Source organism: Vespa mandarinia, chromosome 2, assembly GCF_050613455.1.
Source record: "Vespa mandarinia isolate Hongniang chromosome 2, ASM5061345v1, whole genome shotgun sequence".
Classification (NCBI taxonomy): Eukaryota; Metazoa; Arthropoda; class Insecta; order Hymenoptera; family Vespidae; genus Vespa; species Vespa mandarinia.
The window spans coordinates 8,630,133-8,647,157 of NC_140811.1; the positions used below are offsets into that span (position 1 = coordinate 8,630,133).

Consider the following 17,025-nt stretch of genomic DNA (forward strand, 5'->3'; position numbering starts at 1 on the left):
ACTAATTAAATTTAATTATAAATAATTATAAATAAAGTTATAATCCAAAGTATATTTCCACTTTAATGGCTCTCTACCATCTCTACTTTCCGCCCTAAAACTTAATCGTAGATACATACTATCCTTTACCCTAGATTTCCTTTCATCGCTAAAAACCACCACTATCGCTTTCAGAACTCATAGTGGTATATCATTGCTTATATAATTTTAGTTGGTATCAGAAAGCAATTATATTTATTCACGTCTCCTTTTTATACATTATGCGATACAAATAAGTATCCATAATAATAATAATAATAATAATAATAATAATTATTATTATTATTATTATTATTATTATTATTATTATTATTATTATATATAATAATTATATATAATATTATAATATATATATAATATAATATATATATAATATATAATATAATATAATATAATATTATATATAATATGATTATATATAATAATAATAATAATAATAATAATTATTATTATTATTATTATTATTATTATTATTATTATTATTGTTATTGTTACTTTTTATTATTTTTGAAATATGTCTTAATCGTTTAAGTATTTTACTTATATATTACTAGAAAAGGAGTTACTTGATTTTGTTTGCTTTGTGTTATTTTTGGTTTTAATAATTCACTGTACTTCTCTATCACGTGTGTACATCGCTATGCGTTGAGACAATTGTTTTATGTTCACAAATATGCACGCGTGTTCGTGTGTTTGTATAACTATCACTATAAGCACTCTAGGTAGAAAAAGAAATCACGGAATACGATACGAAATACTTTCGTATTCGTGCATAACAGGCAACACATAGCACATATTTATTTGTGTACACACACATTTACGTGAATTATATGATAAAATGTTATTTCCGTTGCAAGAGCTTTACGTGTAATTACATGGCGAATTACCGCTGCTAAATATAATATGGAATTTGAAACCAAGCAAAAAATATTTTTAAAAAAGTAAAAATAATAATAGAAGAAAACAGAAAAAAAATCAAGTGACCTCTGAACGCAAATCAATATGCGGAATATATGCAGACAAATGGTGTATGATAATTTGGAGTTATTTATTTTCTGTTTCGTTTATGTATATACCAGCTGTTTTATTCACGTTATTTTGTTTGCCAAACCTTTTGCCTATCACTATCCTTTCAATCATGATCCTCATACGCTGTTCTACGGCTTTCATTTTGTCATCACAATCGTTCCGCTTCCCTCATTAATTCCCATATTTTTGATTTATCTCACAAATAACCAAAATTGTGCCGAAAATCTGATAACACGTTTATATCATATTTTCTTCTCCCTCATTTTCTTTCTCTCTTCCTCTCTCTCACTCTCACTCTCACTCTCACTCTCACTCTCTCTCTCTCTCTCTCTCTCTTTCTCTTTCTCTTTCTCTCTTTCTCTCTCTCTCTCTCTCTCACTCTCGCTCGCTCGCTCGTTCGACGTGTTACGCGTATTTATGGTTAACAAAATTCAAATGTAACAGATTTATCGAGAAAAAATTAAATCATTGCAAAATAAAATCCATTCGTTTATTGAAAGAACGAAGCTCATCATTCAAAGAGGCACTCCTGACCCAGAGCTTCTGGATCCGTGACGATAAATTTACCTTGTAATCAAATGTTCCTGTCATCGTCATTGCTATCAGTTATCAGAAATATCCATAAACGGCAAGTCTTCGCGCATAGATTCATCGAAATCACGAATATCAGGTTTTTCGAAAAATCTATGCAACTGACGTTGACTGTTTCATTGATAACGATGATTGAAAGTATTGACGAAGTCCTATACTACACATTTCAATCTGGATAAGGATAATGATAATATAATGATGGTTAATAATTTAATGAATATGTTCAATAAGTATAATCATCTTCTACATTCTCTTTATCCACTGATAATCGTTCGATCCAATCTTTTTAGTATACCAAGATTTTTTAATTAAGTTTCTATATTGAACAAAATTATATACATAATGGGCTACATGAAATATATCAAGATTTCATTTCTTCATTATATACATATAGTTTAGTTGTAATCTCATATTAAAGAGTATAGTCTAATTAAGGAATTAAATAAATAAAAAGCCCATTTTTTCGCTAATCAAATTACGTCTATGTTTCTTCGGAAAGTCCATACGATATCTACCCTTATTTTCTTTTTTTTCTTTTTTTTCTTTATATATATACTTAAACAAACCATATATCAACCAAGTTTAGCATAGCGACGAAAGTAATTGCCTCCTCTCCCTTACCCCGTTAGGCCCCCAGCCCAAAAATATTAAGTAATAAAAAATATCTAGAAATTGACATAAATTATTCCATTGTTGTTCTTTGGTTGTTACCCTGCGGTGGATAATGCAGAGCCTACAACAAAGGATGGACGATTGGAAGCAACGAGTCAGGATCCTGATGAATCAGATACTTACCGTGGATCAATACTATGTAACCAGCGACGAGTATAAATTCACCGGACAGGCGTCCTATGCCGATATAGCCGCTGGTCGTACCAGTCCAAGTTCAAGAGGCTGTAGTCCGTACAGAAATCAACGAGATGAACCTCCTCCTTCCTGTCCCCTACCAATTCAGATATTGCCGTACAACGTAACGCAACTTTCTGAACAGAAAGCAATCGAAGTAAAACATGTCGAAGATATTCAGCCGAAACTCGCACAGATTCAAATGCAAAAGGACGAGAGTAACAGCGATAATGAAAATTCAATTCGTTCAGTTCAGCAAGAAGAACAAACACCAAAAATGAAAGAAGAAGGAACTGTAACCGATAATACATTAAACAGTCTTCCTGTAATCACGGTAATCGAATCAATTCCTCGTCGAGGACGTTCACCAATAAGAAAATCAACTTCTGCTCGACCTAACATGCAAACTAACAAGAAATATGAAAATCCACGTTCGCCTGTATCATGTGCAACTGAGAAGCAAATAGTAAGATCTAAAAATGTGAAGAATACGTTGACTCCATGCGATGATAATAGAGGTCGATCTGCTAGCCCTATTTGGGTTCCTGGTTCGACTTCCTATGCCGATATACTTCGAGGAGGTACTCACGCAACATTTAACCCATCTGATTCGATGGATAACGATATAAATTCATTGACGAAGGAAACTCATAGCACGCATTCAAATGCAACTGAAAGTAATCCGATTAATCTCACGTTATCGGAAACACATATAAATGAAACTCATACAATCGAATCAGAATCTATTAAACCAGCGGAAAGTTCGATGTCAATTGATGACAAACAATTATATGAACAAAATCAGGAAACAGTTATTGAAAAGGATGACACTAAAAATTTCTCACAGGAGACTAGTAATACTTGGTCTAGTGAATCATTAGAACACTGTGACGTACTGGAAGAGAAGCATTATGACAACATAGAAAGTCAAGTACCAACGACTGAGACTTACGAGTACATACACCAACCTATGACCGAACTAGTAGGATTCATAGGTTCCCAACTTGGTGCTTATCCTGTAGGTTCGTATGTTTACGCACCAGTTGAACTTCATCAGCAAATACACCTCGATACAATCACTCCGCAACATTATAGTCAAATGGGTGGTTACACGACGAATCATTATGTTGGTCAAAATAATTTTCTACCGACAACTAGCATATGTCATGAGTCTCATATACAACAACAACGTGAGTGTCCTGCGAATGAACCGGAAAATAGTAAAAATGAAAAAATTATTGATTCTCAATCTCCTTCAGTTCTTGAAGTTTCTAATTTGGAAATATCGTCATTCCCGATATCTAATATCACTGAGCAGAGTGAATCTAACAACGAACAAAATGTTTCCTTAAGTACTATAAATATGGATAATAGTACAAATTCAGATAATATTGAAAAGAAGAATACAAGTGTATCAAATAACACAGAAAACAAAAGTCAAATATTCTCATATGCTCAAATTCTTTCTCAAGGTCTTAATTCTCGGACTGAATCAGCAAGTATAGATAGATCAACGACAGAGCAAATCAGAGGACGCTCAGGGTCACCAAAAATTGCTTCGCTTCAATATGATCTTCCAATGACTCAGCCAACGATAAATCCTCAAGAAGAAGAAAATGTAGAAAGGATTCAATCAAAACAATCTAGAGGAAATGATTGGGATACTATGAAGAAAAAAGATACAAAGAAGAAACCCCAATCTCGATCTATGGAGAAATCAAAATATACGCAAGATAAAAGGACTTCGATTTCCACGGAAAAAGCGAAAGAAGTTTTTGAGAAAGAAATTACTCCTTCGAAAGAAATTATCCGATCACAAAATTTACCAACAATTGCAGCTCAAAAAACAAATGCTGCTAGGAAAGAGGACAAAGTAGAAAATAAGCAGCAAAAGAAAAAAGCAGAGCGTGCAAAGCAAAAACAAGATCAACAAAAGGAGAAAGTAAACCAACAGCAAAAGGAAAAGCAAGATCACCAGAAGGAAAAGTTAGACCAACAGAAAGAAAAACACGATCTACCAATGGAAAAGCAATATCAACCGAAGGAAAAGCAAAAACATTTAAAAGAAAAACAAGAACAGCAAAAGGAAAAGCAAGAACAGCGTAAAAACAAGGAAGAACAGCAAAAGGAAAACCAAGATCAACCTAAAGTACGAACACCTGAAACTACTGGAGCAACGAAAGGACCATTAGAAAAGAAACGTAAGCAAAAGAAAAAAAAATCAGATAAAACAATTGATGATGAAATTGACAAGGCTCTGAAAGAAATAGAAGATATGGATAAACAGAAAGCTAAGGTCCAAAAAGAAAAATATAAAGAACATATCAAGAATAAAAAAGATATTCAAGGAAATTCGAAGAAAGTCGAGCTTCCAAGTGAGGAAATAAATTTGAAATCCGAATCTGAATTAATAGAGTCAAATAAATCCAAAGGAGACGTAAAATCGAAGAAAAAGAACAAAGTCGATAGTCCTAAACAAACTAAAGAAAATATACACGATTTCAAAACGACCGATATCAAACCAATTGATAAGAAATCTGAACAACTATCTCAATACCACAATGTTAATAATTTTGTAGAAAAGGATGTTAAAAAAATAATCAAACTCGTTGAGGAATCTTGGAAAATGAATAAAAGTATCAGTAGTACTATTGAAGCTTATACAGAAAAATTGAAAGCGATCAAGAAAAATCACAAAGTTAATGTTCAGAATATTGAGGAAGTTTTGGAAAATATTACATCTAAAAATGACGATAAGATAGAAGAAGCAAAACCAGAAAATAAGTCAAAATGTAGCGATGACAGCAATATTGAAAGAAAGAAAGAAACTGTGCCAATTCCTTCAAAGGTGAAACAAAAAGAAAAATTAAAGGATAAAACCGTAACAGAAAAATTAGTTTCAACCTACGTGGTGGAATCAAAAGAGCAACCTATAGAAAAATCCATAACACAATCCATTATTTCATTAGATGAAACCAATACTGCTTCTTCTCTTGAAATTGTTGAAGAAACGGAACAAGACAGAACAGAAGTTAATTCTAAGGAAATAACTATTATTCAAGATGCAAAAGTGAAATCTACGAAAAAAATGTCAAAGACATCTAAAATCGAAGACATGCCTTCGCCAAAAAAAATTGTTGAACAAAAAAAACCTCCACCTTCTTTCGAAAAGGAGATAATCTCTAAAGATAAAAAGCAAACGGAAGAAAAGATTTTATCTGAGGCACCTGCTAGTCCTAAAGATCAAAATAAATTCAATATGGAGCCACTTTGTAAAGATGAAACAAGACCGAATCTAACTATCGAAGAAATAATACAAGTACCCACAATAAAAGAGGATAATATTAATTCCAAATTAATTCAAGCTGACGTTGAATGTCCTAAAATAGAAGAAACTGAAGAATTTGTAGAAGAAAAAGGGGATCAAAGAAAGGAGGAGGTCGAACATGTTAATCATAGCAATGATTTAGAGTTGTTAAGTGTTAATAGCGACATTAGTGAAAACATAGAAGCTAAATTGAAAGAAAATAATGTCGAAAGCATTGACAATGGCTTGAAATCAAGTGTTCCACGCAGTCCATCGCCATTGCAAGTAGGGAAAGCTCTCATTATCGAAGAAACAGTAACTACTGTAAATACCACCGTTGGTACAGGAACAATGCAGATAAAACCACTTGATGTGAAACCCTTTAAAAAGATTGAAATTTTAGAAAACGTTCCCTTAGTCAAAACTGTAGGCTCGAAATCTTCCGACGTGATATCTTTACGACCTGAGACCGTAGAAGCTAGCCTAATCACAACATATGCTAGGGTTCCTGGTAATTCTTACATTAGCGTTGCTGAACAAGATTCGTCCTATCAAATTTCTCACACTGTCAATCAATCTCCCATTGTTCCCATTTCTTCAGAAATTATTGAATCCGATGAACCACCGTTATTCGGGAGTATTAAAGATAGGAGAAAATATCGTGAAGAAATATGCGTGTTTAACGACTCTATGAAGGAAACACTTCATGAAAGCCAAATGATATCGTTCGGTGACGATGAAAGTACTTCTATACAGACAGTCATTGATAAGGATTTGAAAAAAAAGAATTCTGAATCTTTGAACAGTACTATCATCGATGATGTATATAACTCAATTGAATTCGAAAACGAAAGAGAAATATCCGAAGAACATTCGAAAATTGAAGAGAAAAATGAGCTAGTAAGTTTACATCAAAGGAGAAAACAAACAGTTATTGATGAAAGTCAGTCTGTAAAAAAAGAGAAAGCTAAGGAGAAGGTAGTAAAAGAAAGGGGTGATGATAATAAAACTAAACACATATTTGATACACATCCCAATTTAGACCAACGAGAAAGCAACGAATATTTATTAGAACTAATTAAGCCTTATTGGTTAAATTATCATAATTATACTAATGCGGAGAATGAACTTTGCAGACATTATAAAATTGTGCAGCTATCACAAGAACCACGTATAGCTGATATCCCTTCTGTTTGTAGTGAAGATAATATTGTGAAAATTGTTCAAGAGTCTGTTATGAAAAAGTCTCAAGTTCAAAAGATAAGCAACGACGAGAAAGCAGCCAACGAAAAATCTAAGATAATATCTTTGCTTGCAGATGTTCCTAAATATCCAATTATTAGCTTCTATGAGTTCGAATCGCAGTGGATACAATTTCAACAAACAGTCACAAAAAAATCTATTTCTTCATCTTCCACTGATTCTGCAGATATAATAATTCCAGTAAATACTATTTCAAGTAAGACAGAAATAATTGAAAAAGATGTTAATGCGACCTTGACAAAAATAAACGAGATAATCGATATGCATGAAAGTCCTGTTAAAACAAAAGACGATGTCAATGATGCTAATACTAATAAAAATCAATCAAAACTCGACTGTAACTTAACTCAACTCAACTCAACTCAAGCTATACATTTGAAAACTGATGATTCGTGGATGAGTTCTTTGGATGAAACGATGGTGATAAATGATGATGATTGGGAAGAAAATACGAATGAAATGAAGCAGAATCCATCAACAATAGTTCAGTCTGAATTAGATCTTATTATTTCAACTACTAATAGCATGTTGGATGAAGAAAAGTCTTTCAATAAAGAACCGTTTATAAAAGAAGAAGAAGAAGGTAAGGTGTCACCTATTAAAACACAGATATCCATCTCAAGTGAACCTAAAGACAAAGATATTTTTATTAAATACGAAGAGAAGACTCAACCTAATAAGCATAAAATACATGTATCTCAGAGAGAAACGCAAAATGTGATAGAACAGAAATCTGTACATTTAAAATCTTCTGAAGATTGGTTGAACTTTTTAGATGAAGAAATACCTATTAATAGTGATGGTTTTGAAGATCTGGAAGTTAAATCTAATGTAGTTGTAAATAAAGAAAGAATCGATAAACCTGTAGAAAAAGATAAATTAGAAGTCATAGAAATATTAAAAGATACTATAGAAATAGAACAGGATAGAGAATTGAAAAAAAAATTAGAAGAAAAAGAAAAGAAAATAGAAGAAATGGAGAAGTTGACAGATGAAGAAAAATTAGAAAAGAAAAAAAAATTGAAGGAATCAGAGAAATTAGAAATCAAAAATAAGTTAAAAGACATAGTGAAAATAGAAGACATGAAATTACAGAAAAATAACGTAATAATAGAAGTAAAGGAGGAGTTAAAGAAACGAGAAAGAATAGAAGAAAAAGAAAAGTTAGCAGATAAAGAAACATTAAAAGAGAAAGATGAACTAATGGAAACTGAAAAATTAAAAATTAAAGAAAAATCAGAAGACATAAAGAAAATAGAAAATAAGAAAGTAGAGAAAGAAAATGTGATAACAGAAATAAAGGAAGGGTTACAGAAACAAAAAATAATAAAAGAAAATGAGAAGTTAGCAGATGAAGAAAAGTTAGAAAAGAAAGATGAACTGGTGGAACCAGAAAAATTAGAAATGAAAGAACAGTTAGAAAATACAGTAAAGGTAGAAAACAATAAAATTATAAAAGCAAATGTAATAACAGAAGTGAAGGAAAACTTACAGAAACAAGAGAAAATAGAAGAAAAAGAAAATTTGGAAATTGAAATCAAATTAGAAAAAGAAGTCAAACTGGATAAACCCGAAAAATTAGAAATCAAAGAAACATTAGAAGAGATACTAAATATGGAAGGGGATAAAGTACCGAAAGAAAATGAGACATTAAAAGGGAAGAAAGAATTGCAGAAACAAGAGAGAAAAAAAAGAAAAGAGAAGTTGGCAGATAGAGAAAAATCAGGAAAAAAGGAAAAACCGAAAGGATCAGAAATATTGAAAACCAAAGAAAAGTTAGAAGATACAATGAAAATAGAAGAGAAAGAAGAAAAAGAAGAAAAAGTACAGGAAGAAAGTAAAATATTAAAAGACAAAGAAGACTTACAGAAACAAGTGAGAATAAAAAAAAAGGATAAATTGGCAAATGATGAAAAATTAGAGAAGATAGAAAAATTAGAGGAATCAGAGAAATTAGAAATCGAAGAAAATTTAGAAAACATAGTGAAAGTAAACGACAAACTGGAAGAATTAGAGAAAGTAAAAGACAAACTAGAGGAATTACAGAAAGAACATAAGAAATTAGAAAAACAAGGAGAAAAATTAGAAGGAGAGGAAAAATTGAAAGTAGAAGAAAAATTAGAAAAGAAGGAAAAATTAAAGGAAACAGAAAAATTGGAAATCATGGAAAACTTAAAGGATACTGTGAAAATACAAAAGAATAAATTACTGCAAGATAAATTAGAATTAGAAAAAGAAGAATTACAGAATCAAGAAAAAATAAAAATAGATAACCAATTGATAGATAAAAAGAAATCAAAAGAGAAAGAAAAACTGGAAGGGGCAGTTAAACTAGAAATCGAAGATAAATTGGAAGATAAGATAAAATACAAAAATGAAGATATATTGGGAAGAAAAAAATTATCTGAAGAACAGAAACAATCTGAAAACAAAATTATTATTGATGGTATGAATCAGAATGTAATGCAAAATGACGATAAGATAGAATCTGGAGATCCAAAAAAAGAAACAAAATCTGCTAAGAGTGGGAAGACAAAGGAACAAACTAAATCAAAGTCAAAGAACAAAAAGCAGAACAAATCTGAAACTCGAAGCCAAAAAGAAGAAGATAAAAAACAAATGAAAGATGAAGTAAAAAATCAAAAAGAACAGATACATGAAGAAATAGCAAATGAAGTAAATTTTTCATTAAATGACCTTAAACTTGAGAATATTGTGTCATCCGAGATTTTAACAGAAACAAATAAATCAGATGATTCAAAAAAAGAAGTTCTAAAACAGGATAATCAATTACAATTAAGTGAAAAATCATGGACTTCTATAATTAGCACGAAAGATACTGTAGACTCAAATAAACCAGTCGAGCAAATAAAAACGATTACAATTGTCGATACTGCACCACAAAATGCAATTTCTGATGTAAAACTCATTAAAGCAATTCCAGTAATCACAAAAGGAACATCTTCAAAGATTTCTCAAAAACAGGAGTTAGAACAATCGATTAAAGAAATGACAGCAAAGAAACAGAAGAAAAAGATTGAAGAAAAAGAAGCAATGTCTACAAGTGTGACTGAAAATGTACAAACTTTTACACAATCGCCCTCACACATTTTAATACAACAAGAGTTGGAACAATCGACTGAAGAAGTATCAAAAAAACAAAAGAAAACGATTGAAGAAAAGAAAGCAGTATCTGTAACTAAAGATAAACAAACTTCTTCAGAATCACCTTCACAAGTTCTGCAAAAAATTGTTAACGAAGACAACAGTAAGTCCTATTTAGCGACATTCTCTCATGGATCTTTGCCACAATTAAGCCAAAAACAAATAATTCATGAAAAATCATTACCACTTAAAACAGAAGTTCACTCCGACGAATCACCTGCTGATGATATTATAAATATAAACGTCGATATAATATCAGAAAAAGGGATTGAGAATAATAATGTTAAAATCGGAGAAAGTATACCATTTAATGAAACAGATTATTCTGATGTCCAAGTTACGAGTAATAATTCTAAAGGTGAAGTAACTTCATGGGCAGAAGAAATAGAAAAAGAAATATTTGCACCGACTGTTTTGCAATCTTTAGAGAATGTAGAATCATCAATACTTTCTTCTACTCTAGAAGATATAGAAGTTTTCACAACTGATCTATTAGACACCGAAACTATTTCAACAACGAAAGCAGACTCGTGGGCTGCTATTGTGGCTCGAAAAACAAATGACACAGTAGATTTACCTCCATTCGTTGAACAGGATACAATTAAAAATGAAAAACATCTTACAAAGGAAGAATATCTCCCTCAAGTACAGATTTTCGTAGATGAGAGTCCTCAATCAGCACCTATAGAAAATCTTGTTCATGTCGATGATCAAGGTTTCGTCGAATTTATAAATCGAAAAGAGTTACGAACCAGAAGATCTAGATCGCGATCGAGAACCAATAAATCGGATGATTTCGTTGCAGTAACGGTAAACACGAGCCAAAATAAAACTGATGCTATTTTGGATTCTATTGAACAAAAAATATCGACAGATGTGAAATCTAAGACGGAAACTAGTCAGGACAAAGAAACAAAAAATGAAGTTCAGAAACAGAAAGGAAAGAGTAAATCGAAGTTGAAAGGTAATGATAAGGAAACTATTGAAAAAGAAGTACAAGAAAAAGATGAAACGGTTGTTGTGAAAGAAAAATCTAAGGGAACAATAACTAAAGATAAAACTTCAGAAATAGTTGTTGATAGAAAGAAACAAGAACATGAAAAGGACAATAAATTTGAATTTCGAAATCAAAAGGTAAAAGGCAATGCTAAATCGAAAAATCACGATGTAGAAACTAAAGAAAGTAACAAAAAATTAGAAATCTCTTCTAAAAAAGAAGAGATTTCTAAAGAAATTAGTACTGCAAAAATAAAAGAGACAAATAATGAGCCAGTATTAGATACTCAAACAGAATTGAAAGAAACAAATAAAGAAGAAATAACAACTGAAAATTATAATAATAATTCCATAGAAAATTGTATCTCCAAAACAATTAAGGAACATGAAATTAATTTAGAAAAGACCATAATTTCAGATCAAGAAAGTATAGAGCCGATAGATAAAAGCAGAAAGCAAAAAACAGCTGACGAGCAAAGTAATAATTCTATGGAAATTGGTACCTCCGAAACAAATAAGGAAATTAATTCAGAGAAGACCATAATTTTAGATCAAGAAAACAAAGAGCCGGTGGAGAAAGAAAAATGTAAAAGCAAAAAACAAAAATCTAAGAAGAATAAATCAGGAAAGAACGAGTGGAAAGAATCAGTAGAACGAAATGAAAGTAAGAAATTAAAAGTAGATAAAGAATTGATACCAAATATTCAAATTACTGAAAAAGAAAAGACAACCACAAACGAAAACAATCAAATAACAGAGAAAATAGATACAATCAAGAATCAGAGTAGTGAAAAGATAAAAGATTCTCAAGATTCAAGGACACCGAAGAAAGAAAGAGATGAACCTATTGGTAAATTGAAAAATAGGTCGAAAAATAAAAAAGCGATCCAGGATAAATCAAAAGTGAATGTTAATAAAGATATCGAAAAGTCATGTAAAGAAAATGGAGTAACTAATCAGATAGATTCTAAAACTGTATTGATAGGAACTGAGACAGCAGATATAAATACGAAATTTATCGAGGAAGAAAAATTAGAAATACGTACTGATACAAATGGAGAAGAATTGCACAAAGAAAATGAAAATTATCAGGCTGATTCAAAATTGACACTTATAGAAGTTAATCAAATAGAAATATCTTGTGATAAAAAACAAATGAAGGAAATACCTGAACATAGTCAAACTGAATCAACTATTGAGTCAAAAATAAATGAGAAATTTATTTTAGAAGAAAAATTAAAAGTACGTGTTGATAAAAATGATGAAGATTTGCAACTGTTACAAGAAAATAAAGAATTTATACAGTCTGCTATAAATCCAGAAATAAAAGAATCAATAATAGATCAAAAGATCCAACAAAAATCGAAAAAGGAAGATAAGAAAAACAAAAAGCAAAATGCTAAACATTTACCACAAGATAATTTGAGTAATAAAGAAACAAAGGAAAAAGAGATTAAAAAACAAAATGAAATTACTGAAGAAAAGGAAATTAAATCGGCAACATTAGAACTTATTGTACATGAAATAAAAACGTCGGTTGCGGACATTAAACTTGAACCACAGGAAATCCTTTCAGGCAACGTTCATGAAAACACATGTGAAAAAAGTGTTGAGAACAAAACTGAACAGGAAGAAATTAGCTTAACTCCTGAAACGATAGCATTAGATTCTGCACTTTCTTCTAATGTAGTAGAAATTAGTGCAGATAAATTAAACATATCGGATCATGAAAAAGCTTTTACAGATATCGTCTCTTCACAAGATAATATAATTTCAAAATCAAGTGAGAATACTAATGAGAATACAATCGATTCAAAAGAATTCATTGAGCAAATTGAGAATAAAGATAAAAATACATTACAAGAAATCGAGGAACATCTTTCTTCGGAAATAAAATCATGTCCTACGATAATCGAGAATCTCGAGCACTTACATGAAAATGAAGAAAGTATTGAATCTAATCCGTCCTTTGTAGCTACAGAGAATCGTCCAAAGGTACGATTCTATATTGCTGACGACGTCCTTATTCTTACCCATGATAAAGAAAAGGAACTGAAATCAGCAATGATTCAGGAGAGAACATTGAATACGGTACGATCGAAATTCCTTTCTCTTGACAGTGGTTTTTGGCCGACAAAACATCCTTATCATGAAGCCGAAAAAGATCTGTTTGAGAGTTTAGCTCATCATATTCAGAACGATTCGATTGAGAACAATAAAAAGGATTCCAGTGATCGTGATCCACCGGATCACAGTTATGACGACGATAATAATGGGGGTGGATCTAAAGGTGGTTCAGGGCACTGTTTCGATAATTCGCGAACTTTACTGGGTTCACCTCGTACGGAATGCCTCGTGACCGACCTGCCTGGTGGCATTTGTAGTTGGCGCGATTATAGTACTTACTTATCGAGCGAGAACGAGGAGAAACCGGATAACACGTTGCAGCTTACACATAAAATAACTGAGAACTTGATAACCGAGCCAAGCTTGCCTTCGAAGTCATCATCCTCTTCGACTAATCTTCAATTAACTTCGAAAATCCAAATGAATTCTAACTATCCTACCTGGATCGATGTTTCAAATAATAACAATCCACTTCCTTCTAACCATTCCACTGTATCAACTAATATTCTTATAGAAAACGAAGAAACCATGTCCATTCCTTTGAACGAAGAACAATTCGTTCAATTTAATTTTGAATCTTCCTCGATATCAACCTCCATCCCAAATCATCCAGAACCATCACAAGATATAGGTAGAGCAACACTGGAATCTCTGCAGCAATGGCCTCCGAATGAACAGGTGGAGAGAGAGACGAAGGCAATCGAAGACAAGACTATGAAGATACGAGGGATCAAGGTGCGATGTGACATCACAGTCAGTAATCGCTCTTGTTGTACCATAAATGGTCAACGTTACTGGCACATCTTTATATACGTACATATAGCGTATACATGTTTTGTTTTATTTAATCTTTTGTTGTTGCCCTTGTTTTTTTTTTTTCTCTTTTCTTCTCTATTCCTCATTTTCATTAAATGATTCCAAATCAGAGCGATTTACTTATCTGAGTAACACATCATTTTACTGAAATTTTTTTATCTATTTGAAATCGATGCATCTATACTATTTATAAAGATAGTTATTATTATTTACGTTATTATTATTAAAACATTTCAGAAAAATTAAAAAACATTTTTCCAAAAAAGCTTATGTGATTCGACTTTCCTTCTGTACTAAATTCTGTATGTACTATATGCGTGCTACTTCTTATACAATATTCTAATGAGTTTATCGTCGTATATATTCCTTTTGTTGTAATTAAATCTGCTAATATTTTGCTTACAACGCATGTAGTAGTACACGACCCACTAAAGTTTTGCATTTAAACATTTAAATTATCGAAAGATAATTAGATAACAAAAAAAATATAAGTTGTAATGGAAATATATTTCGACAGTAGAAAATATATAATAATAATTACAAATCTTGTATATCATACATAACATTTTTTATTACGTTATAAACTTGAATTTTCATTTGCATTTGATCATTTTAAATATCTTCATTCGATCGAATCATAATTTCTACCGAAGTGCTTGAAATTTGCCATTTATAGATTCCTATTAACTATTGTATAATATATCATATATAGATCGGAAACATTTCTTTTTTAAAATTAACTAATTCCTACAATAACCATTATTATTTATAGTTATTTATTTAAAAATGTAATTTGAACTCTAAATCATTAACCAAACTTAACAAGTAAAATTGACTTCAATCCTTATATATTTATATTTTTAGCATATTTCTTCCTCTTTGCTTACTTCTTCTTTCTGCTTGTTCACACATTCATTATATTTATAATTCATGTATTTTATTAATAATTTTGTGATATAATTACGTCTATTTCTCCCCTTCAGTAAATATGTATCTTCCATACCATTACATTACTTTAATATATATTTTATGTCAATAATCCTAGCAGTTTCATCATTACAGTTTGATATTTTCTACAGATTTTTCATAGGAATTTGCTCGAGCTAATCAATTAATATATGCCAAGAGTTGATTTGAAAAACTGTCGTGTGCACGGCATGGAATAAATTAATCAAAACAATCAATGATGGAATAACTAATATGCATATACTTTACAGGAAACCATAGAAGCACGTCTCACAGCATTAAAAACTGCCCTTTTGGATATAGAAGCTACGAATTTGTCTCGTGATTCTATTGAATCAATGTTATCTGCCACTGGGGTAAGATGGTATTAATTAGATGAATTAATTCAAAAAAATTAATTTAGTGTTAAATAATATTATAATAAAATAATATTATAACTAAATAATATTATAACTAAACAATAGAGATGCATAAAATATCATGCTTTGATTATATTATTTTTATTAGGCGATGATAACAAAACTTCAAGGTTATGATGAAGAAATTCTACAATTGCAACAACAATTGTGTGAAATTCCAATCAATACTACTTGTCAAATATTTACGAATACTTTGGAAAGTATTCAATCGCACATTAATACGTTGTTGACTGAAACAAAGCAAAGTTATGAGCTTTTAAAGCAAGCTTTAGAGATTCAACGTCAACGAACTAAAGAAATAAAGGACTATCAAAATTTTCTTGAAGAAACGGATGTTTGGCTAAAGGATATCGTAGTCGGAATAAATGAATCAATAACTATAGACCAGGTTCGTTAATTAAATAATCCCTATTGATATTAAAGCTATACAAGGTATTGAATGTTAACAATACATTTTTTTATACATATACTTTAACAGAATTTGCAAGTGCAGTTGTTAGATCGTACTCAACGAGTATCCAAATTGGAATCACTACCAGAAATTAAAGAGTTGGCAAAAGTATTAAAAAATGAACTGATGGACTTGATTAACCGTCTTCAGCAAAAGCAGCAGGTATCAGACATCGTTCAGAATTCGTGCGTTATCGCACAATATGCTGCTTCTTCTATTATGGTTGCTTAAATTCAATAAAAAATACAAATAAAACATTTGCTTTGGGTATTTCGAACGTTCTATCATTTCGCTATGGTTGTAGTGTAAAAAAATCACTGCATATGAATCTAAAACTGTCAATTACGAAGATAATCTTATGTCTTTCTATCAAAAAATACCACGATACATTCAATCATACAAAATTGTTGGTAAATGCTAATATAAAATATATTATATAAATATTCATTCAATATTTAATATTCAAATCTAACACTTTCATTTAGATGGAAATTTGTAATATACATTAAAATAAGAAGAATTTGGAAGAATATTTATATGGATATATTTATAATTGCATAATAGCGCACTTTTTTATACTATAAACATATTGAAGAGTCATCATCTATAAATCAGTTATAATATATGCTTCGTAGTGTTAAAAAGGAAATATCTCATATAGCTAGTACAATTGTTACAACAATCAAACTCGTCAGTGCACTTATAACACAGCTTTTCTCTAATTATATTCATTTCTTATTAAAAACTATAGATGAATAAATAAATATATGTGAAATAAATTTTATTAATATATAAAAAAGAAATATATTTTATGAAATGCATAAAATTGTAATATTATGAAAAGTTGTGTGATATATTATCTCAGAAGCTAGAATATTATATATAAATGTATAAAAAATAATAACAAAAAACATATATACATCTATAGTTTTTAATGAAAGTGGGACATCATCTCATTCATTATTTTTACATATGCACATGAATGATTGGCTATAAAAATAAATGGGTAG

The 17,025-nt window shown here is 30.6% G+C and overlaps 1 protein-coding gene across 7 annotated transcripts in view; it reads left to right on the forward strand.

Moving 5' to 3' along the window:
* Msp300 (Muscle-specific protein 300 kDa) overlaps positions 1-17,025 on the forward strand; it is a 77,067-nt gene that overhangs the window by 37,775 nt on the left and 22,267 nt on the right. For 5 of the 7 annotated variants that reach the window (XM_085664892.1, XM_085664894.1, XM_085664896.1 and 2 more), the window contains 4 exons: positions 2,390-14,098; positions 15,397-15,501; positions 15,653-15,952; positions 16,043-16,177. In XM_085664892.1, coding sequence (XP_085521018.1) covers positions 2,390-14,098; positions 15,397-15,501; positions 15,653-15,952; positions 16,043-16,177 — 12,249 coding nt within the window. Of the gene's footprint in view, positions 1-1,512; positions 2,141-2,389; positions 14,099-15,396; positions 15,502-15,652; positions 15,953-16,042; positions 16,178-17,025 lie in introns of those variants that run through there. The other 2 variants (XM_035861770.2, XM_035861777.2) reach the window with 2 other exon arrangements.